We start from the raw sequence: 26,356 nt of genomic DNA, 5'->3' as shown, positions 1-26,356 counted from the left end.
TAGGTGTACACCTCCATATCGGCGTAAGGCCTTGTACATCCATACATGTAATGACATAGCCCATTCGAATGGGATTCGCGACTATTCATGCCGTATCTAGATAACTCACGCTCATCTCCACGTTCGGATGATCGATGAATATCATTTCGGATTCCTCTTCGTCGAGTAGAATGGAGACCGTCTTCTCCCCAAATTCGTCATCTGAAAGCAATTCATGAATCGTATCACCACGATGGGCGTCACACCGTAAATTTACCCAGAACGGAAGATATATTGTCACCGTTGACGGGTTCTTCTCCTCCGCGATTATATATCGCGCTTTATTAACCTTCTGATTTATAGTTAGTATCCCTGAGCTATCCGTCTGTCGTCTGGGACTCGTTTTACGGAAACAAGAAATTCCAGAGAATCGTAGATGATATTTTTTTCTTCAAAAAAGTCTGAACTATTCTCGTGACAATTTTCGAATGGTAAGTTTTATTGGAATGATCGGATAAAGTAATTATAGTTATCGATTCTATAAAATGAACTTATACGTATAAGTACTAAATGAAACGAACGAATGAAACACCAACGACCACCGCAGATCAACTCTTCCCAGCATTGACCGAGATCCGGGAAAAAATTCCTTAATGGTGATATAGTTAGAATTTCGCAGCATGCGATAATGGGGGTTTGGTGTTAAACTTTGAAAAGGTCAGCGGGAGTTCAGCTTGGTGGTTCTTAAGAAATATGAGCGGGCGTATCGACACTTTTGTCTTTAATTCGTGCCCACCGATGCGTAATGCGTTGTAATCACTTTGCAAGATTTAGCCCTGCATCTTTAATGCTTCATTCGCAAATGTTTGTTTCACGGCCTGCGACTCGAGTCTCGCTCCTTCGACATAACAGAAGCGAGTAATGCACAAAGGCTGTAGCAAATTGGTCTTCTTCGTGTATAATCAGGAACACCGACAGCACTATACTGCGGCCTCTTAAATCCTGGCACCATTGCTACCTCAAAGCCCCCGCTGTTTAATTAATAGAGCAACTAGATAAATCGGAGCAATCAGAAACGTCGGGCTTATGTTAGGTCGAATACTTGCCTACAATAACTGATGTCTATCATATATATCAAGGTACTAAGTAGACAGGTACGTACAGGCTACAAGTGTATTCCAAGTAGGTATTTTAACACGCGGCCGGAATGCGCGAAGCAATGAAAATTGAATGTATAATGCTTGTACGAGTATACACGTGCTTGTATAGGTATACGTCGAGAGTTGGTCCCACGTCAGAGAACTTGCAGTAATTCACGAGTGTGATTCACCTCAGACTGTTAATGCAATTTATCAACCGCTTATAGTGGTATAATACCTACGTTGCCGAGATTATTAAGCGGTCGGGCACAATACGCGTGTCCAGAGAACGGTCAAAATAATACACAGGTTTGCAAAAAAAATATTTTTTTCAGTCGCATGGGATGTTTTTGGTAAATATTATGTTTTCGAGTGTACTGAATCATAAAATGACTTTCATTTTCCTCCATCACGTAGAGTATTCTTGAAAAAATACAAAGGGTTTGGATAAAAAAAGTATAACAGTAATGAAAAAACCACTATTTTATTACAACGAACTAAACAATATTTCTTATAAAATTAAACAAACAATCTCTTCATGAAATGTATTCAATATTTTGTGTTCATTCTTTTCGCCTATGAAACCTTTTCCTTCTACTCCGTGATACACCTCCGAACGAGCTTGCGCTATCCATTTTCTGATTCCCTGTTCGTATTTATACTCGAGTCTCGCTCTAATCGATATTAAATGGAAGTAAGAAATCAATTTTGTTTAGATTTTTTAGAATCAAGAATAGGATACCAGATTTCGAATTAAACGGGAGTTTCGCTCTAAATGAAACTACAAAAAACAAATTTAACATAAAACCTGACGCGATGGAACTTTTCGAGTATTTTTCCTCGTCTCAGTGAGTTAAAATCTATAAAAAAAACAGCATAAAAAACCTGTGCAGTATTTTGGTTGCAGACCAGTGTTATTACTCACGAGTCTTATCATTCCTACTTTTTTTTTACATTGTATTTAAATTTAGAATTTTGTAAACGGCATTCAGAGGTCCACACTGCTCACAACCGAATAATATATTCACGATCAGTTATCATGCAGAAAATGACGCTGTCGATTATTCGTGTAATTTTGAACTCTCACACGAGAAAATTATTTCTCCAGTATCTGACCGACATTTTATTTTATTTTTTTATTTTTTTATGTTACTTGAATTCAGAGTCAACGTACCCAGACTGGCATCATAGGTGTTCATGTACTCGCTGGTCATAAACTGAGAGACGAGGGCAGTTTTCCCGACCCCCGAATCACCCAGAAGTACGACGCGGTATTTGGGCACTTCCTCCACGTCGCTGTTATCCGTGCTCTCCGCTCCGCCTTGGGCGCTACAGCAGGATCCGTCGAAGGGCGATCTTTCCCCCGAAACGGACACGTTGCTGTTTCTGAAGGGATGGCAGAATCAGAGAAATTATTTTCCTTATCGTTCAATGCTTGCGCTAGCCTATGACCATGCAATTAAGTGGAGAGTAAATCAAAGATTACAAGACTTTTCTGACGCATGGTGTACAGTTCTTACCGCACTTCAAAATAAATTACCACCGGCGTATACTTATATAACGTATCATGTATGTTTTGCTGGTTATTGTTGGAATATCGCATAGTCGAAGGGGTATTCAGATCTGATAAACAGCAGCCAAGAGCAGCCGCGTCAGCAACGCAATTCACTTTTGCGCACTTGAACATGTACGAGAAGAGAAAGTATACTTTCCCGCAGTGATTCTGACAAGGATGGTAACCCAGGACGCGTATTTTTTTTTTTTACGTGCCATTAAACGCTTTAACAGGGTGGAACCACCCTCCAAAGTAAAGCCTGCTAAGGGGTGATTTTGCAGTTTCACCCAAGAGAACATAACGTTTTTCAACCAATCCAACTGTAAAAGTTTTCTCACAACGAGAAATGAAAAATGTAATTTTCTCAGTGGGAAAAAAAGAAACTTTCAAATCATCCTTTGAGATGCCTTACTTTGGAGGACGGTTTCACCCCCTTAAGGTGTTTGGCAGATAAAAAAATACGCGTCGCATAGTTCTTAGTCTACTGTAACATATTACAAAAGAAATGAAATCGGAGAGACCGACCTGGGTTACCGTCCTCGCAGCCGATCAGCGGTGGCGCTGCGGTCTGATTCTCCATTGCCAACGTAACCGACTCGTCGAATAAATTACTCGTCGAGGATCACTGCGGCCAAGTGTACACAGGTATGTCAGTGCGTACGAGGTATTCGTTTTCATCCGCCGCTTCGCCCTTCGATTCACCCGCTCGCAGGTTCAATTCCTCGATATATAAATATCGTTTTTCCTCCCTTCGCGTCGACCCGCCCGCCCTTCGTCGGCTTCCGCCCCCATCGGGGGTTAAATTTTACGCATGACTAAATGCGCCACTCGTTGCTTCTCGATTTCCAACCAATTAGGTTCCAATTTCACTTTCAGAATGAAAATATGCAGCGACTTATCCATGCCGCGTGAGCTCTGTACATACCTAAGTAACCTAACTCTGATACGCATAGATGTGCGCATTTTTCGATCGCAGCTTCTTTTGCAATATCGGTGCTCTATAATATTAGAAATTGTGTCTTGAGTCAAAAGTGTCTTCAATTTTCTCGTCCCCCTTGTTTCTAATCATAACGCAGCGTCGGATGTAAGATGTTTTCAAGGGGGAAAGATCCAAGGCTGCAACCCTCTAACACTAACTTAATTAATTTGTCAACTCAATTTTCTTTTTTAAGAACTGGAAATTGATTCAGGTATTTCAGAAAAGTAATGACAGTGTGGAGTTGAAGAACGAATCGAATTATTTATTGCGCAACTAAGTCACGTAATAATACGTTTGGGAAAACAAAAAGGTCGATGACTTGTAGTAGAACTAAGATAAAATATTAGAACTTGATTGATTGTTTTACGAACGGCAAACACTTAAAACCTCATGTGGTATTTATTTTTACTACATGGTATATGGAACGAGATATCGTTGATTGAATATTCTGCGATATTCCATGCACAGTAGATGCCGCGGTAAATACTCAGGTGGTAAGGGTTCAAATGGAAAAAAAAAACGTGAAAAATGGCAAGAATATCTGTTGAAAAATGATTTGTAATATTGTGAATGAATAGAATCAGAGTGCTCGCTGAAAATCAATTTCTGTAATTTTTTATTTGTAAATTATATCTTTAACGGATATAAGTGATTCATTCGGAAATGAACATTTACCGCATGACGATTCAGAAATGAACTGGTAGATATTAATTGTATGTTCAGAATTTTCCATCTTTTTCTTAAATATGTTGGTAAAAGCAGTATGAATCCTAACAAAAAATTTCTCTTCAATGAGATTTGTTTGAATAATAAATCAACCTAAACGAAAATTCTGGAGATATATGTTGTGGGTTGATATGTAAACAACACATTCATCCTAAGAGAACCCGTTTTTTCATCTCTATTCGTTCATGAATGATGGAAGCCGAACAATTTCATGAAAGAACCTCCAGGTATACATGTGAAGTAAGTATGTGCAAATTTTTTCCTATATTCTATTACCAGGTAAATCATTCTCTTGGGCAAATGTGTTCGCGATCCGCTAACTCGCTTTCTTATTTTTTGCCGCCCCATGAAATTGCCGCCTGGGGCAAGTGCCCCCCCCCCTTGATCCGGTGCTGTCATAACGCATTCATAAGATCTGAGTCACTGAACACTTTATGAATCAGTCTTTGTGTGCTATTATCTCCACTTTTCTTAATAACGTCATGAATCCTTTATCAAGCGGTGGACGAGCACCGTTTTACACAGTTTTTGGCTAGCTGACCGCCTTGAATACATAAAGAAGAATGACAAAAAACGACGCTTTTGTCCTAGACTTGGCAATTTATCGTTGCATTCATTGTCTTTTAGTTTCAACAGTCGCACGGATTTTTCCACTGTAATGGTACTATTGTCATACGCACCGGATTTGCAATACCCTCGGAATGAATATATATTTACTTTGACATTATTCTTTATGTGCTCGGAACTAAAATAAAAAATTCACGATGATTCAGTATACGTCCCAAATGTTATACAGGCGTTCGGAAATAATGTGAATAAGAAAAAGCTCGACGCGCAATCTCGAGCTATTTATATACAGCCACGCCGGATCCTGGATTCCTGGCTCTCCTGCAGTCCCTTGTCAATTCGATTCCATTCGAAGATCACCTTTTCACCACTCAATCATTATGGTATCCGGTTAGGAGCCGGGGCATCGACGGTAGACAATCGAACGTCAGATTTCACAATTCGTCGTACTTTTTTTTCCCCAATACCTCCTCAATTGTACGCGTCACAAGGATGCAGACTTTGCACAAAGGTTACATAAGTGAGGAGATATCGGTGAATGACGTAAAATCTCAAATCAAGGCAAACTATAAATAATACGATTTAATTTAAGGGTAGAATTTGCTTGGAGTTTGTTATCCAGTTGAACTAATAAGGTACAGCGAAAACCTTTCAATACATGTATGGGCTTGAATGGAGAGTTTACAAAGGGCCATATATTCGAAGCTCCTTAATAGCCTGTAGTAGAGGTAATGGTCTCTAACTTCCAAGTTCAAAGCGGACAAAATCAAGTCTATGTGCGCGAAACTATACGGTTTCTGTCGATAACGGTGAACTTTGATGTTCGAAGCAAACGGGGGAGCAAACTATCGAGATCACTTTACCCGTCTCGTCATGAGAATTGCATGGATGTGCGGTTACTTGTTCGTATATTGCTGAAATTGACGATAACTTGCCGATACTATAAGAGATAAGATTAGCTTATGGTATGGTATCTTTTGAAATCACTCACCACGAAATTGTTCTTGAATCTAGGAAAATTTCAGTGATCAAACACCGCGTAATTCAAACCTCAGCTATTTTAATTCCTCTCTTTCTCTTTTTTTATCTACCTAATTCTATGAATTTATAGATGTAATAATTGGATAATCGATCAACTTTGCTGTAAAGATGATCGAGTCATTTTATCGTCCGATCGTTGTTTCATTGTTCCGTGAAAATATTTTTCCTCTATCGCGCAGAAGGGATGGAAGGTGATGTGAACAATATGGGGAGAAAGTGTTTGAATATTTGACGCGGAGCTGCTGGCCCCCGGTAAAATAGATTCTAGCAGGTAAACTGCAGGATTCGCAGGTGCGATAGCTTAGGGGTTTAAAAGCTCAAAGATTTAAAGGTTTAAAGTTTTAAAGCTTCAAAGGGATCAGCGGCTTGACGTTAGGCGAGCTAGCGGAATTCCCCTTTCTCAAATCATCTGTGAGGATCACGATATTATATTTTTTTTTTGATGATGAACTTTTTCAAGTTTCACCAACTACAACAGCTACTTCTTACGGACCACAAATACGGCGTCCACATGCTGCACCGAAATAACGGATCGCTAGTTGAGCTTGATTCGGAAAGATGGGCGTACAATATATTCTTATAAGAAGCAGTTTCGATTCTCTCGTCTCTCGATAGAATGAACTCCTTCGAAGTGATACTTGGGAGAGTCGAAACGTACTACTTACAGTCGAGAATTCCGTCGATAGATAGAGACGCGTTATTCAAAGAATTTTTTTACCATAATTTTTTTCAACCGCATCAAGCCCACCTTAAGTCCTACCCCGGCTGGATACCGTAAACATTGTTGGTCGACGAGTGACGACTCGAGAGCGACTTGATACACACAACTGATGGATTAGAAGCGATATGAAAGTGCATGTAGGGGGCAAATTAGGGTGCAAGCCTGATTCAAGGCGCGATTAGGAACACGGAGAGAACACATTCAGGATTGTTTGACGAGACTCGGTATCTGGATACCATCCAAGTTTAAATATATCTCGAATAACACAAAGCGAATACCTCGGGGACCGTGAAAGCAAGAGTTTGTCTTAGGTATAGACCTGACAAGAGGTTCTTAAGCAAGCATCTGCGCAGTTTTCGCAAACATGCTTACGTACGTATCTACAGTTGTATCTATGAGATGACGGTGTGTCTGACAGGGTATGCATGTTAGAAGTGAGTATACCCTTACCGAAAATTACCCTCGTCTGAGGGATATCGTTTTACAATTAGAATCCATTCTCACATTGCAGCAGGTGGCCTGCTTTTTCCGAGGTACACTTGAGCGTAGGTCGTACAATAATCGTGAAATCTTTATCGAGGGAGCAATATTCGAGCTCTGTCGTTACTTCAATGTTGACGTGCAGAATTACCAGAGCTGTCGAATAATTTATTGAAAGCTTTGTGGAGGCCAAGTGGCACAGTAGAGCTGCTTCGAATTGAGAAAAATATGAGATGTTTTGCAAAGCCACCGAATAAATTCTAAATTTTCGCCACGTGTTTCTACGACACCTCCCAATATTGAGAATTTTGTGTATTTTTACTTCTTCTAACTTCACAACATACGGTGTATGCGTATCGATTACAGAGAATATTAGCGATACCAATATCTTACACACCAGGCAGAGGAAGCTTTGCAGCCGCAGATTTCTCTGCTAAATATAGATTTTTCACGTTACATACCAAAGGCACTCACCGGGTCGCTCCCGGATCACTTTAATTATAAACTTAGGAAAGGGAAGAGATCCTAACGCCACTATTTCAACAAATTGGTAAACTCATGGATCATTTACTAGATTCAAATGCAACGATACAAAGCATGTAGATTATTTATCAGCTTATGAATTGTTTGCCTACGTGACAAAGGAGAATGTAAAAAAAGTATGTATTTTGGCGCCGAAGTGTAAAGTGGTTGCAACTTGAAATATCATTTTTTTTTTTGGTCTTCAGATGACAGGAAATGACAATTATTTTTTGAAGAAATAATGGGATCACTTCTAGAATATTACAACGATAGGACATCATACCTGCACCAGCCGAAAACTTTCAAGTACTGAATATTATTCGTTGTTTCTATGAAGGCGTACATACAAGGCGCGAATACCGACGTTACATGATAAAAATAAAGTTATCGTACCATTAGGTAGTAATGGTTATTCGCTTTTTTTGGTGTTACCATTTTTTACTACTTATCCAGCAATTTAAAATTTTTTCAATAATCTTTAACACAACATTCGAAGCGGAATTGTAACGAAAAAAAGTTGTAGCTCTCTGAAAAAAAAAAATAATAGTGCTAATTAAACTGCAAATTTATATGCTTGGGTCATTAAGACGGAGAATCACATGTGGGTAATTTTTTTTCCAATTTCATTAATCCCATGTCCGACAAGTGCTGCTATTTCTGCGGAGTCCTAACGCGTAGTAATAAATTAATTAAAATTGAGGTATGCCTTGGATATCCTGACACCGTTGTAAATCTACCTCTGACTGATCGCAAGCATTAGGACAACTGATCTGCACCAAGCCCGTGACCCAAGGCTTAAGCCAGTCTGCTGGAACAGTAGAATTCTCTACTAATTAAATATAATACTGTATACATATCTATGCCTGACTGCCGAGGGAGATTTTGGACGGTTAATTGATTGTTTGACATGAATTCCAAAGAACTGTAATGATCTCGTGATACTGACAAGGTTGAAATTTGGTTGAGCATCCAGAGCCGGTTCACTTTTCGCCGTCGCAGGCTTACACATTACATACTTCATTTTTAATCTGATTGATCTTTTACCCCGGCAGTTGGATATAGTAGAAAAAGTCTCAATTACGCTTGAGCGCCAGGACAATGCTACCTGGGATTATATTACCTTGCATTTTCGCAAAACGATCGCCGGTAATTTACTATTCTCTCAATCCATTTAAAAGTATTCCAAAGTGCAAAAGGTGACTCACGTGGCAGCTTAATTCCGTAGCAAGGTTTTGGTTCACGGCCATCCGCATGGCATCGGCACTGAGCTGCAAGTTCTCTCCTACGTTTCTAATTACATGCTCAGAATTTCACAGTCAAGTTAACTAATTTACGAGTTCACCTGAACTAGAATTTACTAAGCTTGTCCTTGCGACGCTTTTAAGCACGGGAAGTGTAATTTTAGCAGACAATGAAGAGATTGAAATTGGAGCATACGAAGTGGGCAAATCATGCCGAGTCTCTCCTTTGAAGAAACAGTCATATGATAGCTTCTATGTGACTATAGTGAGTTAGTGATAACTAATAAACTGAATAGAATGATTTTAAAGGCGCCTGAAAATTCCTTCACATTGCTAATTATATGTTTATTTACTTTGAATGCTTCATTTTCCATATGATATAATTCATCCAGGTCAAGTTATGCCGGTCCTTGCTATGCTTAATTGAAATCTGAATAAACATTGGTGATATTTTGAACTGTCTTTTACTCCACGCTTCAAGATGACTAACAGAAAACACACATTCTTCTCCCATTAATTTTCAGCTATTTCTGCTCGCTTCGTCATGCGATTCTACTTACGAGTAACAAATATGCAATATAACTTATTGAGACTCCGCAATTGCACGTATAGATGCCATTCGCGGAGCATCATCAGCCAGAGAGAATGAAGCTTTCTTGGGAGACGTGAGCGTCATATTCCTCGAGTACTAGTATTTATGAGCGTAAGTTATAGGTATAGCAGGACGTTGGTGTTGTCGTCTGTTGCCAGTCGTTTGGCTCGTCATTCGCCGGAATCGCGTCTTTCTCACCTCATGATTTTCTGCACTGTCTGGACGGTTTATGGACACTCGCCAAGTCCGGCGATCGTAAAATATAAAAAGCTGAGGTGAACCGTTTAGAAAATGGTTCAACCAGTTAACACCATCAGCTACGCCATCTCATAACTTTTCCTAAGCTGTTTCATATACCTGACTCTAAAACCTTCACTCACTCTGCAGACTTGGGGTTGTAGGTGACTTGGCCATAGCGTAGAAAATTTTCGAGGAACAGGGTTTCATTGGACTTGGGGAAAACGTGAAATAATTTATTTTTCTAGATTTTATGTTCTAGGTTAACGAATTCTGACCTAATTGTAAGAGAGTTAAGCAATGTTGATTAAACATCGTATACAGGCGATTTCTGATAAACCTAATGCAATCACAGTTGACGTTGATACGTAATCACAAAGCCGAGGCTAACAATTTGTCCGGCTGAATTGAACGTAGATGTTAAAAGCTTTTGATCTGCTGGTCACCTGACGCAATATCCAATGCAATTGGACCAGTAATCGGACTGGTAACAGCGATACAAGGAAAACACTCTGACTCACCAATCAGTTACGATTGAGTACAGTCAGAGGCTTCCAGCAACGATAGCCGCGTCATTTCGAAATCTATTATAGGTAGGTAGGTAGATTCCATCTGCTCTTGGCGCACGGTCAAACTAAACGGAGTTCCCCCTCTCCTTCGTATCCCCCCCCCCCCACATGGAGCTCCGTTTTAGAATAACTCGGAGTCTGATTGTTCTCTGCATTCTCATTTACAGCATCCCTGTAAACCAGTCAGTCCGAGTTATACTTTCATCCGCACGTATTAGCTTGCCGAGAGAAGAACCGTGCGCGCTAAATCATTCGCGTCGAGTAATTAGAGCCAGTCAGCTTGATACGTAAAGAAAAATCATCATGGAAGTCGCCAAAGGTAAGTACCATGGTACAGAAAAATCATGACACTATATTTAAGTATCATTCGAGATTTACTGAAAACGATTTATAACTCTCGTGATGTCGTTTTGGAGAGTAACACTTCGTTTCAAAATGTTTTAGTGCTAATCAGTGATCTATAAACTCTTTATAGAGTCTTTACTATCTACTTGTGCTGTGATTTATTCAGCTTCTTCACTTTTTGAACATTTTTAATTCCGATGGCGTGCCTAGGAGCCGTTTAATGAGATCACGCGAAGTTTTCGGTTGTCTGTGGAGATGGACAAAAGCTTGTGGATTCTTAGCGGTTTTTTTTTTGCGATGAGCACGTCGCTAGGTATCATTTATTAAAGCCTCGCGGGGTTTCTTCGCTTGTATTGTATTTTTAACAAGTTTCTATCATCTAGCTGCTCACAGCTAAACACTATAAATTTATTACTGTATAAAAGTGATTCTTACGGAGTATGTCCTGCTATGTGTATCCGGTTTTTGTTCACCTACCGGATATCAGGAACCCGTTATCGAAATCCCGACTACCGCGGAAGCGATTTTGTGCCAACAGTAGCAGTGAATTGATAAAAGCATCGCATAAGGGTCGAGAAAGATGTTATCACCGTCATTTGCTGGTCATAATTGTTGCTGTCAGTGTTGCTATAGCGCGCCTCAAAGTGTCATGTTATATTATGACATGAGGGATTGGTGATCGATAGAGGACTCGCGTGTAGACGCCTGTAAATACATACATAATTGTCGGTTAAAGTCAATCCAAGGCTCACTTTGCTTCTCCTAAGTAAATGAAGACTTAGGGGCTACCTGCAATACTAGTTGATGAAGTATATTTACACCCCTTGCGGATCCCCGTAATTCGTATACACTCCTTTTCTCTCCCTGTCTCTCTACGTGCGAATCTGGGTTAACCATGGCGCTATAATTTGACCAGTGCTAGTATAATCTTAATCCCATTGTTTCGGTTCACGGTCCTCTTTCTTTATTTTACATATGTCCGCGATCGAATAAATATCCTTCTATCTACTTGTCTATCTGTCTATAACTATTATTGTACTCTATTCTATTCTATTCTATATACCAGTCGACGACAACGCATCCAGCCTTGTCCAGCAATCATCGAAAGTGTCAACCGCAACGGTACAGTCCCAGTCGGTGAAGACCTCGAAGTCAGTGCAGAGCATTCAATCATCATCGGTGGTCCAGTCCTCGTCAACGGTGAAATCGGTGACCTCGTCGAACGTGAGGTCTCAGAGATCCGTGGAAGTCGAGGAGTCAATCGAGATTGAAGAGTCCTAAGTCGTGATCGCCGCGTCGAGGATGTAGCCGCGCCGTCGCCATCTACTCACTATTACACTGCGATGCTGGTCAACGCTTGAGTCCCGAAATAACAGCCCGCAAAGCTACGTGCCAGGCTCTGACCTTCCAAAAGTATTGGGATTCCGAGTCATTTCACTTTTGGCTGAGCTGACAATATGTGCTCGGCTATAGAAGCCTGGCTGATCATTGTAAGCCGAGCCGAAGCCAGCTTCCTTCCTTCCTTCCTTTCTTCCTTCCTCCCTCCAATTTTTTTTTTTTTTTTTTTTACACTTCCGTTTCCAATCCTCCTCCCTGTGACAGTACTCTTCTCTTGATGCGCAACGAAAGAAAAAAAACTTTCTATTACCGGGAAAATCTGTGGTCTCTGACTACTATGTCAAGGTATTATTCACCCTGAGGTTCAATTGTATTACATAATTTGTTATTGTGATTGATTTAATAAATCTCCTTCAAGTATCCTGCGCGGGTTCCCTGCAGAATTAACGTACTATCAAAAATTCACTCTACGCTCTGACACATTTGCTGAATACAATAGAACAGGACGACATGTGATTACAGCTGAGTCTATAGTCTTTGACGACAGACTTCTGAGGGTATAGGATTTCGAGACTGACACAATAACTCACAGGTAACTAGGGCGAGAAACGTGCACTACGTTTGTGACTGTTTATTTCGGGACAATACATAACGGTCACTGTAGGAAGACTGGGACAGCTGAACTGTCGGAGACTTCAGTTGATTACTGTGGGACTCTGGGCTACCCAAAACATACCGAATATATTCTTACTGCTACGACAAAATGCAGATAATTTCGTACGTGAAAACTACACATGTAATCTTTAAGTCAGTGTCTTGGCAAGTGATGAACACCAATTTTCAAACTGTCAAGGAACAATATGATTAAAACTGTTAATGCTATGCTGACGTGATGCGAGAGAATATGTCACGTTACTATGAATAATCGATACGACATATCGTTACGGCTTAAATTTGTTTTTCATTCTGCATCTGTTGGTTTTCGTACGAGGGGACTCATCCGACTTACGATTAGTCAAGCCTTCGTGACTTGAAAAAGTTCGAATACAATCGATGAATACAAGCGTTCATAATTCTAAACAGTTCTCTTCGATATTTACGACTAATTCTTCTTAGCGTGAAAAAAAGAAACTGAGGAAAATAGTTTCTGACGAAGATAACTCCATTCTCTCCCTAACGTTGGCGATCTTGTTGAAATCTAACACGCGAAAAGCCTGTCGTGTATTAGAAGTGCGGGGTGGGGAGAGTTGTTGGCAACAGGATTCTATTGGAAAAGCACTTGATAAGGTCGAGGCTCAGGGCTTTAGGCGAAGGTCTGAGATAGTGACTTCTTCAATTGGATGGAAATCGATTAGACAATCAAGCAAAGAATTACCGAACCGAGCAATTCCCTATACACTCACTCTGTTTGATACATTTTTCTTGAGAAAAATAGTTTCTTGACAAAGTTTGCGTGTTACAAATTGCCCAAAAATGTCTACTACAGAGTACTCAACGTTAATAGAATTATGATTCTGCAAGAAGAAAAACGTGGCCATAAAATATCTTGGAACTAATTTCGGTAACGGATTGTGAGATTACAATATACGGTGAGCAATGATACACATGACAGACTATCCAAGCTATGAAGGCACGTTTCGTTGCGATACTGCAGCTGTTCGTTAAATAATGTCAAGAGCTTGGGGGTTCTTAAAACTGAGCGAATTTTTCACCCATTCTGCGATTGGTTTTCGATAAAACGTATACCACAGCAAAATTTCGTTAGTCCATTTTCACGGGTGCACGAGACGCTTGATGAAACGTTATACAATAAAGCATCCGGATTTGCCCATAAGCCCTGAGTGAAACCTGTTGTTTGTTAAAATTTAGTACGTTGCTAGTGGATATTGATGAAAAATTTAGCATTCCAACCAGCGGAGATCGAGAAGGCACGTATGACCGGAGCACAATGCTGCATTTCATCTGGTAATTAACTAATTTACATACAGAATACCAGCCAGCGAAGAGGGCCGAAGCTTTGCGATGCCCGGTGGACCACCCACTCACCACCTGTTTGAACTTTATGTCTTTTTCAGAGACACTCGCGACGCCGAGTAAGTAGGTAGGAGCTTTTTGCGTAGAATCCCAGGTTTCGGCGCTCGGGCCAGACAGGCTTGAAGGGTGATACGGAGAGAGAGGAGGGGGGCGACAGGACCTCGATTTTCTCGAGGGATTCGTCCTCTAGATGCGTGCCGAAAGTAGAGCCGATATATGAATGGATGTGCCTTCGAGGTAGTTTTCTACATTACTCAATAACGGAACATTCTGCTGCAAAACGAGTTTAATATATTCATCGAACTTCGGACGATGTAACCACCGAGTAACTGGCACAGTATATAGATAGTTGGAGACGAAAATCTGTAGTTTTACTGCTTAGTTGTCAGTTTACACCAGATGTTCAGAGTCTGTCAAATTTCATGATACCGTGCAATGATTGTATTTAAATTGCTGTCAGATTTGTTTTAACTTTTCTGAATTAAACATCAGAAAAAGGTTTATTTCCAGAATATTTCAAGAAACCAACGGTGTAAATCAGCTATTCACTTGATCCCGGCTCCTAATTAGATGTATTCAATGTCGATGAATCAAATTACAACGTTACAATTTCCAGTAATTTCTATAGTGGATGAGGGCTAATTATCGCAGTAATTTAAAAAAGTTTCACACTCTTATTTGTTTGTTATTTTTTCCTATCCGCTCGTGGCATGGCTGCTTTGCCAAACCCACGCTTTCTTGTGAGTGAATATCGACTGGCGTATTATTATATTCCGACAACGAGTATCAGTCGACAAACGTCTGCGCCTCGAGGCTGAGACAAATATAGACGGTTGCTAACAGGCTTACAAAGTATAACACAATTAGGAGATGGTTTGTTTGAACGCAAGAGTAAGCAAACTTGGATGAATCTTAGTGGCTGAGTCTTTCGAATCTCCAGGGAGCAGTGAGCTGGGCATGTTTCATGAACGTATTATTTCTCCTACTTTCGATTATTTCATTCTTTCATTATTCTCGCAGCTTTTACAAATTCACCTGTTCTGCTTTTAACAACGAAATGCACATCTTCACCTACGTACGGATATCGAAAATTCTCCCTTTCCCGGGGAAATCGCTTTCTCCCAAATTATTTCTACGTCAGCATTAGAGCGCGCTGTAGAAGTCTTCCAAAAGTGACTTATGGGTGTCGTTAGGTGAACGGAGGGAGAAAATCGGTTTTGGTTTTAAAAGCTAAACATCTTTTTAATGCAAATGCAATTTGCAATCTAAAGACTCCGGTGTGGACTGGTAACACCTGTTTAACCTGCGTAGCAGACGACGCGGCTGTCCTTGAATCGATCAGAATCCACCACTTACAGGTGTACATGCATGTAACGAAACGAGGAGAATTGCTTATTGGATTGAGTTATCAATGAGGTGAAAATACAGTTGAAAGTCATGGTCCAACAGGAAATAGCATATCATTGTAATTAATTTATTTTAACGAACTGCAGGATTTGAGCGAGGAATGAAGTGCAGGTCGGTTTGGATGAAAATCAAAATTCAAACCAAATTTGGTTGACAACACGAAATTGATTTGTGAAATATTTTATCCAGGATTTAAAACGTGATCCCTCGATTGATACGAATATGACGTAACGCTTCAATTCAAACGAGCGAGAGAAAAATTAATCAAAAATCAAATCAAAAAGTTCGTAGCTTAAGAATGGGGGTACTTGCTTAACGAGCCTTCAACCAAAGATTATACAATCCACATCCCAGCTTATAAACTCCTCAAATCCCAGCGCTTAAGAACTCAGTAATTGCGGGCTTATAGAAATTACAATTCACCGTCATTGTGAATGACACCCTCGTTAAGCGACCCAAATGTCTAGCATGCTTAATAAAAATTGTACAAAAACAGCTTGAATCCATCATATACTCATTGTCAGATAGAAAAACTGTATCAGTTGAAATTTTATTATTGGCGTTCTGAAGGGTTAACTAAGGCATTTGACACTCACGCGTATTGGTGTTGATCTCCATGAGACAATAAACCTCAAAAAATTGGAGTAAGTTTGAAATTTTAATTTTTTATCCACGACGTACACTTCGCAATCTTTCGAAATTATATCGTCACATTGGAATGAATAGATCTGGAGCTTCAAATAAAAATTTCACATTGATATATATACAACACGTGACTTACGTTACCAAGTTATTTCCTTGAATAGTGTATTTTAGTATTACGTTGATCGCAATTTTGAATTACCGGATGATGATGTAGATCCGGACGTAGATGCTGAGGAGCTTTACACCAGGATCTATACTAGTTGGAATGTTTCACCCTAATGTTATTGTTAACGCGCCTCTAAACGACCGGCCGATCCGCGGGGGCCAAATAGACAGAATAGCCGACTGCTTGCACGCAACTAAACAGCCCCAACCACCCCACGCCAACCCGGCCGGATGGGCTAGAGACGACCAGCATTGTTAGGTAACTGTCAGATACACGTTTCTTCACTCACAGCTAGGTCAAAATTGAACCGAATATTTTGACTCACGGACCTCCTTCATTCCCAGGAAAACCAACCCTTAACTCACTTTATTTTGTATCGCGTACATGTGAGAAGGTAGTGCAGGTGTCGTAATAGCCTGCTTTGCATTAAAATTGAGGAAAGCGTTGACAATCCATGTTTTTTGAGCCCCATATTAAGTTCTACAATTGTACTCTCAAGTACGAGCATGTTGAAGGGCAAAAAGGTTATTTTTGTACAAGTCGACTTTCTTTCATTTTTTGACGTTCTGCATGTGTTGCGATTTACAAAAAAACACGTGTTTACCAACCCACAAATTGCGCTGCCGTTGTCTCTTTCGAATAGACGAGTCCAGGAGCAATTGTACACGGGTATACGTATAATATAAACATGTTAACCGTCCGCCGACCACGTGGTTTTTTACTGACGTTGCCAGCCAGCGTGGACTACGAGTATTTCGTCCTGGGCTCCTTTTCCCCCATTTAAGGCTTTTCAAAAACTTCCAAAAAATTCAGGCGATCAGTTTCAGGTGCCTACTTAATATTCCAACAGTTTGTATTCCGAAATTTCCGGTTAGATGATTTGTAAAAGCGGTTAAACAATGAAAAATTCCCGAGACACGGGATAAGTGAGAAAACGAGGGTGGACGATATCGGACATGTTGGCCGGCGGGGGGTTCACGACATTAGACACAACCCTCCTACGAATGTACCCGACCACGAAGAAACTTTTTACGCTACGGCACTTGTTTACAAAAGTCTGCCATATATTAAGTGCTCGGGTCAAACTCGACCCAAAATCTTCGTAGTTTGCAAAACCCGCAGGTTTCAACATCCATTTGGAGGTCGCTGAGCCAACTCTTCCAACACAAATCGCGAAGCTTTACTTTCTGAATATACAATACGTACACATGAATATCTGGATTACTCTCTTCCAACGGATATGCGCAAGATATAGGTATACATGGTTTCACTGTTACGGATGGCAAAAGAAATTTGGAAGATGTTTTTTAATGAGAGTATTAACTGAGAAAACTCATTTCTCAACTAATACTAAAACTAATCAAGACGAATACAGTTCGAATCTACGAATGATCGAAATTATTGAATAAGGATTTTGACTTTTTGAAATGGAAATAATTGGCCTACCACGCATGTTCCTCAGAGTGTTCAAGCTGCTTAAGAGCTGACTAATAAGAACGCACAGTAACTGTTACCATCCCAACAGACGCAAATAAATTCGATGTAACTTCGGCTGCTTATCTGCAGGTGCAGCACACATGCCTGTACTGGAAATAGCGCGGTAGCAACACAGAACATACATTCGACGTAATAAAATCACCAAGTGCCAACAAGACAAGAATGAAATTTGAAGAGCGGGGTCGAAATCTATTTCCCAATGCGGTCCGTGTAATTCGGCATGATTTTACTGGAAAACTTCTATACCTTCACCTCTTCCACACGTTGAACTCAAGTAAAAGAGTTACTAAAATAAATTTCCAGCGCGTATTTGCCCCAGGAACGAGAAACTGAATAGAGTGAGGTACACGAGCACTATGTTCTATTACCGGTGCCAACTATTTGCCGACATTTTTGCTATCTCTCAAGTGCACAGCGCTCCAATCAGCGCTATAAGAATTTTTGAATATGTTCAGTACGATTGTAAATTGCTGCAGGTATAACGAAGAAGCATATACGTAACTCTATTATACACGTTGCTCTTCCTGAATGACGATCGTTTTAAATTTTTAATGTTACGGTGTACAAAGTGTTCGATTGTACGGCTACCGGGGCCTGATGGTGGTTCACATTGCATGCAAGCATCAATTGGCTTGTGTGTTCCAAGGGTATGAAAGAAAAGCATTTTTTGGGCAGAAACGGATATTAGATAAGACGTATAGTGATAGTGACTAACCGGCCGCTGTTTACCGAGGTGTTGCTCCGGCTACGCCTCGAGATAATGGAGTCCCCGCGATTTACCACGCCCTTGTGGGTGATGCTGAAGGCTCGCAGTCTGTAGAGATCGTCGCATGCACGAGGGTTGTACGCCTTCTCAGGGAGGCTGTGAACTCTCGGCCGAACGTGGTCAGGTACTGGAAAATACACGGAGAATACAAGTTACTCCAATCAGATATCGGCACAGATCGACCGTTGACCGTCATGGCAATTAATGGGGGAATAGCTTGGACGTTCTAAGGTTGTACCTATTTTTAGAAGTTTTTTTTAAGTAAATGAAAACAGTTGGAGCAGTTTGAATTTAAGGACTTTATTATTTATAATTTCAAGAAAATCTTAGAATTTTGTCATTGAAATCCACAGCAAAATTGTGACATGGCGATTGTTGCGAACGATCATTTTTTCAATCCGGTGGCGCAGATTCCACAGTTAATTTTTTTACGAACAACTAGAAATTTTCACGCAATCTTTAAAACTTGATTATCGATTCGAGCTCGTGGCTAGACTTTTGAATTTCATTCCAAAAATTTTTTTAACAATTGTTTGGTCGAAAAATAAAATTCATTGTTAATAATCGTATGTATTTGAAAAAAATTTTCTTTCAACATTTGGGTCAGGAGCTTAAAACCGAAAAGGTGTTTTTAACTCGACAAAACTTTCCTATTTGTTGCAAGATGGACAGTGATGTCGAGAGGTGCACCACAGTAAAAGCATTCGAGTTCGAAGGCGTTTGCTACTTACATACCTATATGCATCATGTAGCCGTTTTGTTATTAGTTTTAATGAAAAAATTCCAATATATTCTTGAAACCATAAATAATAAAGCCCTCAAACTCATATTGCCCAAAGTGTTTTAGTTTTCTTAAAAAAAAAACTCTTAAAACTAGGTATGATTAGACCATCTAAGCTGTACCCCCCTTAATGGACACTTAATGGTACCAGTTGAGTCTCATATTTCCTGAAAATTCAAGAAAGCGATACACTTACCTCGTAGTCTATAATAGACATTACGTTTAACCGATGAAAATTACTGATTACCACCGAATTGGGTTAGTCCTCTGAAAGAATAACAATATAACGGAACCTGAATGGTTGTGCGTTTTTCATCACTGTCTATTTCCAGTTACGATGCAATATGGCTGTCAATAGACTTATGAACTGTTAGAAAATAGTCTCCTGGTTGATCACGAGCTAAGTTTTCAAACGGATGTCTTTACCCGCCCTTTGTGCCATAACCAAGTTTGCATAATTATCGTGTGGCAATTGAAGAGGTACCGAAATAAAACTTTTATTTTCTTCACGTGGTTAATTATCTTCCCCTTAGTGGGAGGGACAGGGACAAAGGGTATTTTCGTTAGGTTTATATCGAGCCTGTTTTTTTTTTTTTTTTTTTTCAACATTCTTTATTTTGATGTACTTCGTCATGTCTTATATTAATTTCTCGTCTTACTCAGCTGTGACGCAGCCGGTATATTGCCTATTAAAAATATAAGTGAGATTGCAGGAGACGAATCTTCCGAAGGATCAATCCAATTTTCTTCACTCAGAAAATTCTTCTTATATAAGTATAATGCCGACGGAAGCCTGTGATACATTTTCGTTCACCTCTCTTTCGTCGGCGCGGCAGGGGTTGAGGAGGGGGGAGGGACGGCAGATGCCGTCCGCCCGCCGCGCCGAGACTACTTTGAAAAAGCTCAGATCCTTCAACTTTCCCCCGTTCTCAGTTCTTCGCAGTTATATTCAATACTCTTCTCTTTTCCTCCTCCACAGGCAAAATGAAAATGTATATAGGTATATTATATATATATATATATATATATATATATATATATATATATATAGACGTAGAAATAATTTTTTCCTAACGAGAAATTTCTCGCCGCAGCTCGGCCGCCTCATCGCCGCCCGTGGCCGCAAAAATTGGACCGCGACGTGATTACGCGAACTCTCGAGTACATTAATAAAATAACGGGGAACAGATCGTGGGTTATGAGTATATATATGCGCACGTACGTACAACTGTACACATATATTCGTACATACTGTAATGTGCTTTGTCCTCGACACAGCTGAATCCGTTGCTACGTTTTTCTTTGTTGTTTTTATTTTTTCGTTTTCCTATTTGCGCTACTCGTTTGCAAACTTTATCCAAATTTGTTTATCCGTGAAAGTATTTTTCAGGTATACTCACTGTCATCGTTTTCACTCTTGACAAGAGATGTGGTCACCGTTCGAAATTATTTCGAGGGTTCAAGCGAAAGGAATAAGCTGCGCTGTAGCGATTTTGAGAATGTTACAATCTCCTGAAGTGAACCTTTTCGGATTTCACAATCAGATATGGTTAGTTTCGGGCTAACGGTAGCAATTCTTTTCTACCGTAATGATGTTAAATGAGTTAATTTAATTGTGGTTTTCGATCATTGCGTCAAGGATTGGGAGGATGTTCGAGATCAAAAACACGTAGAAGAAAAAAAGACAGCGTTGTATGGGTACAGCAAGCACTTTCAGCCAATCTTTCCATCTTGCCTTACTAATACCGAATGCTTACTTTTTGTGTACTAATACCATACTTTCAACCAGAACGCTGGAGCGGAAAGAATTGGAATGGAAATTGAAACGGAATATCAACGATGGTATCGATATTCCTTTTGAACTTCCGAAAGAGTTATTCGGTTTTGTCCTGTTCGTCTCCCCTGAAACAAGCACGCAATTAATGCCGCTTGCTGTTTTTCAGCATTCTTTTTGCTCTCCTTGTACGTGAAACGATTATACGAAACGATTATAATCAAAAAATGTTATTCGGTCGAATATTTGAATGCTTTTATGTTCATTAAATGTATATCGATGTACGTGAAAATCAGATGCGATTGGATAAAGGTTAGGCGAATCTTTTTTAACTTCTGAATTCGCTAACAGCAGGTTCGCGGAGTAAAAGACCCGCAACGAATTTATAAAGTAGATTTAAGATTATGCAAATAACTTTCTACGAGAATCCGCACACAGCTGTTGGAGTTTAGTTTATATATAATATAATAATCCCCCCCCTCTGTCCCCAGTGAACAAAACAGTCAAGCGTAATAAAAAGATACGGAATTAATCCCCTTTTTATCAAATCCCTACAGAATTTCTCGAAAATTGTATCCAGGCAAATAAATACGAGGTAGAAATGTGAAAACGAGAATATCGACACAACTCAGGGTAAGAAACTCAAGAATACCATATAGTTCGAAAATCCGTTATTCCTGTCAAAGGTCATCCTTATTCCAAATATGTAAGGTCAGCGGCAGAGTAGGAAAGATCCAAATCTAAAGAATTTGAGTTTTCATTTTTCTCTTCGTGTCGCAACATGGGTATAAATAATTATGTAAAGGAAATACCGGCAAGATAGAAAGAGTATAAAGCTCGCAACGTTGAAGGCGATATAATCGTACGGTGTTCACAGCCGCATGGCAGATTTTCTGTTGATTCAGATTACATAAATAGCGTTTCGAACGAACCCATTTTCCGCGAGGCTCTGGAAAATAATTAAGCTGTCATGCCGCCCGGGCTTACAGGTCTTGATGTGCATGAAGGGTAGGATTTTCTCTGATCGAGCCTTTTACCTGTGTATAATGTGTAAGGTTCGGCCCAATATTATACTGTATAGATATACTTTTAGCAGGCCTCTTATATTTTTATATTTTCGCTGAATTTTTGTGCCGGAGCAGGTTCAAAGAGCCGGTATATTGTTGATTTGATAAGAGTCTACAGCGCGTCATTGCGGCGAGAGGAAATCTCCCTTACGGGTGAAGCGAAAAACGAAGGGAAAGGCAAATAATGGAAGGAAAAATAAGGTGGAAAACGGATCGACGTATGCTCGGAATTTTTATCCAAGAATAATACGCGTTCTGGATCACTATGCCTATCATAGCACGCACTCTGTGCAATCATATTATATATTTTAGCGACCTGTTAAATTTTCGGTGAAAGCTTGTGACAATCTATGTAGTAGGGGTTGAAAAGCTCCGGATGGGTGTTATAATTTATGTTTCAAATCAGAAGCTACTAGGCAGGTATATAATACTCACATATCGAGTCGCCTATAGTGAGTCTTGACTCTAGGAAACTTTATGTTATACCCTCAACCGAGAATTGATCTGTTTGAATTTGACCCGAAATTACGGAGTAAAATAATACCTTGTTATTTCTTGGTATTCCGTCGACTACTTAGAATATTTTCCGAAACTTTGGATTTCCTGTCAACGTCAAGCTCTCTAGAGGATTGGGGTGTGAATACATGTTATATCTCGTAAGGATCTTCTCCAGCCCGATGAAGCATTGTCAAAGTTGAACGTTGTATAGCAAAAAAAAAAAAATTCTGAAAAATGTTACTTCCAGTGGTTGATTGATTCACCGAGTACAAACGCACCCTCAATTTATCGTTTTTATGTCAATCATGCGCGGCGCAGGTGTCATTAGGTATCGAAATTCAAAAAATACGACACAAACTGTTTGTCAAGCTGCTCACCGGGTAATTCGAGGAAATTTGATGTCCTCCGCTGTCGCCCTCGAGGGTGAGCGGTGAAATTGAGGGGGCCCACGTCCTCGTTGCTCACGTTCGACAAATTCGACGCCTGACTGTCCCTTGAACCGCGTCGTGAGGCCAGATAAGCTGCATGAAAAAATTGAAATTTCTGTTAAACGACTATTCGGATTCCACTTCGTGCTGCTGCTGATATGAATCAAACGAAACTATCTTCTGAAGGATTGAAATTCATTGATTGTTACTTTATTTTTGAAACTCGAATCTCGGTCACTCTTATTTGTACTCTGAATTGCCAAGTACATATATTTCCCGCTCCGTTTGATCAGGCAGACAGATGTGAAACTACTTTCTTTCTAGCAATGTTCAAAAAAGGGAACGCGTCATGGAACATTACAAAAAATGTACCGTTACGTGTGTTTAATACGTAGGCGCTTTGAATTTCGTGAAAAGATAATATCACTTTAGGACAAATTCACGTCATTCAGATTAATGCACGGTACCTATACATAGGTATACATGGCTCTCCTTGATCCTATTTCATACGGGCACCTATACCGTGTTACTTGACTGACGTGTCAGTGAATGTGTTAAGTTGTGAAGAAGGTGTGGGTAAAGTGCGCGTAATGTGCAAAGGGTATACATATTTAAGCGTAATTTAGGAAAGTAGGACCTTGAACCTCATTAAACTCGCACAACGATCAGGGCGACCGCAGGCTGACAGGTCTTACGGACATTCTGAGTTTTTTACACAGTTTGAGGAAACTGACCTTTCGGCATTCACAGACAAGATACAAAACTACTGTCAGGCGAGTTTCTACACGTGACAATTCAGTTAATGCAGATCATTGTAGAGGAAGTGTTTTCATGTTGCAGCTCGGTAAATTTTGGGATTTGACAACTCTCTTAGATTCGTGCCAATTTCCCAAAAAATCTTCCAATCACTGATCAAACATTGTGATCACTTCTCGGAAGGTTTTTCGATACCTGACCAACTCCTGGTGATCTTTATCTCATATAATAGCGTCCAGTTCCAACAAAGTTCATACGACTCGGACAGGCAGCATGGATACAAGAAGTACAAGGATTTACTGAATCAAAGAGACTATTACCCAAGCCTGCCTTCATCGAGCCCCTTCGTCGAACGGCGGGACTTGAAAGCATGGTAACCTGGGTCTCAGCTTCGGTCAGGTCAGTCAGGTCACTCGTGGACCTCCGGGCCATGGTCTTCCCGGGTTTGGCGTCGACGAGAGTTTCCTTTCCAACGAGGCATCCCTGGCTGCGATTGAACTCTCCGGAGGGAAGGTTTCCACGGCGAGGACTGTCGTAGTCGAACCTGGTTGTTTGCCCATGACCCGGTGACCTGGGACTCTTCGCGCCAAATTCTACCTGCAGCTTCGGTTCCACTGGACTCTCACCTCGACTCAGTCCAGTCGGGGCAATGATCGTTGGGGACATCGGGCTCCTCGGACTTCTTGGACTCCTCGGACTCTTGGGGCCAAGATTGAAGCAGGAACTACGCCGGCGGTCGAAAAACTCGGACTGCTTTTTGGCATTCGTGGCGGTCTGACTTTTTGCGTGGCTGAAATTGAAATACTGATTGTGCCCGGGCTGTGGGGATCCCGATACCGTTGGAGTGACGGGGCTCTTTGGTGGGTAAGACATGGTCTTGTTTAAGTTCCTCCTGACGTTACAGAACTGGAAGACGTTCGAGGGGGAGGGAAACCCTGGAGAGCTAAACACACTTCCATCGCAGCTGGGACTCTTGGGGGTCCTGGGGGTCCTTGGAGTCCTGAGACCGGCGTTCGGGCTTTCCGGGCTGTTGGGACTTTTCGGGGCGGAGAAAGTGAAGTAGTTTCCGGTGTTATCGCCGTTGCGATTTTTTCCCGGGTTTGCCGGCGAGCCGGCAGCTCCGAACTCCTCGCAGTCGAACTTGGCGCTTCCGACCTGTGGGTAATATTCCGTGGATAGATCAAAAGTGCGGGGTATTCGGGTCGTCTTTGTCTTTGCCGAGTTCGAGTCCCCCGATTCTGAGTTGGTCGACTCCGAGTACCTTTGTGTCGGACTCTTTTGACCCGAGGCTTGCGGTGGCTGTGGTAAATGGCGGATGCTCTTTGGCGATTTGCCGTAAGAGTCAGGGCTATTGACCGCCATCCTGTTTCGGATCTTTCTCTAAAATACCAACCCCGCACCCTTTTACTACCTAGCGCCCTTAAGCTCAGGGGCTAAGCCTTTCTTTTCCTTTCCTCGTGGATCCCCGACCTTTTGGATCCCGCCTCGATGCCTCGTTATTCGCTTTTGTGCTTCAATTAAAACCGAATCGCGGCCCTTCATAGCCTACACGATACAGGCCAGGTTGCCGATGTGGATGCTTAGCACAGACCATGATTGCGATGGTAGTTAACTTCGTCTAAAGTGCTCGGCAAAGGTCTTTATTGATCGGCATTGTTTCATTATTACTTATCAAATTACATAGGATTAATATCATCATCAAACGCTATTTTCACAACAGTATGCGTATTCATACCCATGTGCGTACATCGTCGCCTACGTATACTCACTATAATGATATGCCACGATTAATCACGTCCGGGGGCATATTATATACAGCTCTTCAATCTATGCCCCAATACAGACCACAATGAATATAGTACCTTATCATCATAGATGGATGGAAACACACTCGCCCCCTTTTAACCCTTCACTCTCGCACACCCGCGGGGCTCGGACGTTGATTTATCGACTACAGTATTCATTATCGCAACACAGATTATACATAGTATACACCACATTGTTCCTTATCCCTCATTGTTAATGATATTATTACACTCTGAATACCGATATCAATTATACTAGCAATACTCGACGTTTTCACACTCGGTATATAACATCAAATTAACGCAAATGAGAAAATAACATGAAAAAATTTAACTGTCCGACGTTTTTGGAAAAGGGGCCGAACGACCCCCGCGCGTTCAAAAACCAGTGGTAACTGTAGGTTCTACAGAATCTATCTCGTATCGCGAGGTAAAATTAAGTTCTGTTTATTTACGACACATTCAAAGTTATGTATCGTTATGACTTATGACCATTGAGTCGCGATGCACAAAAATCTACCTATATATCTACGTAACACCCGCAGTATGATAGTTGAAATAGAAATTGAATCGACAAGTGTGTGGATTTAGACGCGCAGATTCGGCAATCTCGCAGCACTCTTCCATAACCTGTTGACGGTGTGCGGTGACCTCACCCCTCCCCGCCGGCACACGGCGATTCTTCAAATTGCCGCTTTTGT

At 40.8% G+C, this 26,356-nt stretch overlaps 1 protein-coding gene and 1 long non-coding RNA gene across 3 annotated transcripts in view; both read right to left on the bottom strand.

Moving 5' to 3' along the window:
- The window catches only part of LOC107227865, a 33,795-nt gene extending 7,907 nt beyond the window's left edge, over positions 1–25,888 (bottom strand). For both annotated transcript variants that reach the window (XM_046735971.1, XM_046735972.1), the window contains exons 1-5: positions 24,171–25,888; positions 23,044–23,187; positions 18,496–18,673; positions 2,293–2,504; positions 110–201 (exon numbers count right to left, since the gene is read on the bottom strand). In XM_046735971.1, the coding sequence (XP_046591927.1) occupies positions 110–201; positions 2,293–2,504; positions 18,496–18,673; positions 23,044–23,187; positions 24,171–25,212 (1,668 nt within the window). In that variant the 5' untranslated portion in view covers positions 25,213–25,888. The remainder of the gene's footprint in view (positions 1–109; positions 202–2,292; positions 2,505–18,495; positions 18,674–23,043; positions 23,188–24,170) is intronic.
- Positions 10,540–11,760, bottom strand: LOC124293744. Its single transcript, XR_006903623.1, has 2 exons — positions 11,483–11,760; positions 10,540–11,398 (listed from the first exon to the last, which is right to left on the bottom strand). It is a non-coding gene; the product is annotated as an uncharacterized LOC124293744 (long non-coding RNA).
- Positions 25,889–26,356: the final 468 nt, after the last annotated feature.

Source organism: Neodiprion lecontei, chromosome 3, assembly GCF_021901455.1.
Source record: "Neodiprion lecontei isolate iyNeoLeco1 chromosome 3, iyNeoLeco1.1, whole genome shotgun sequence".
Lineage (NCBI taxonomy): Eukaryota > Metazoa > Arthropoda > Insecta > Hymenoptera > Diprionidae > Neodiprion > Neodiprion lecontei.
Note: the sequence above shows the minus strand (reverse complement) of the source record. Positions and strands in the feature narration are given on the sequence as shown.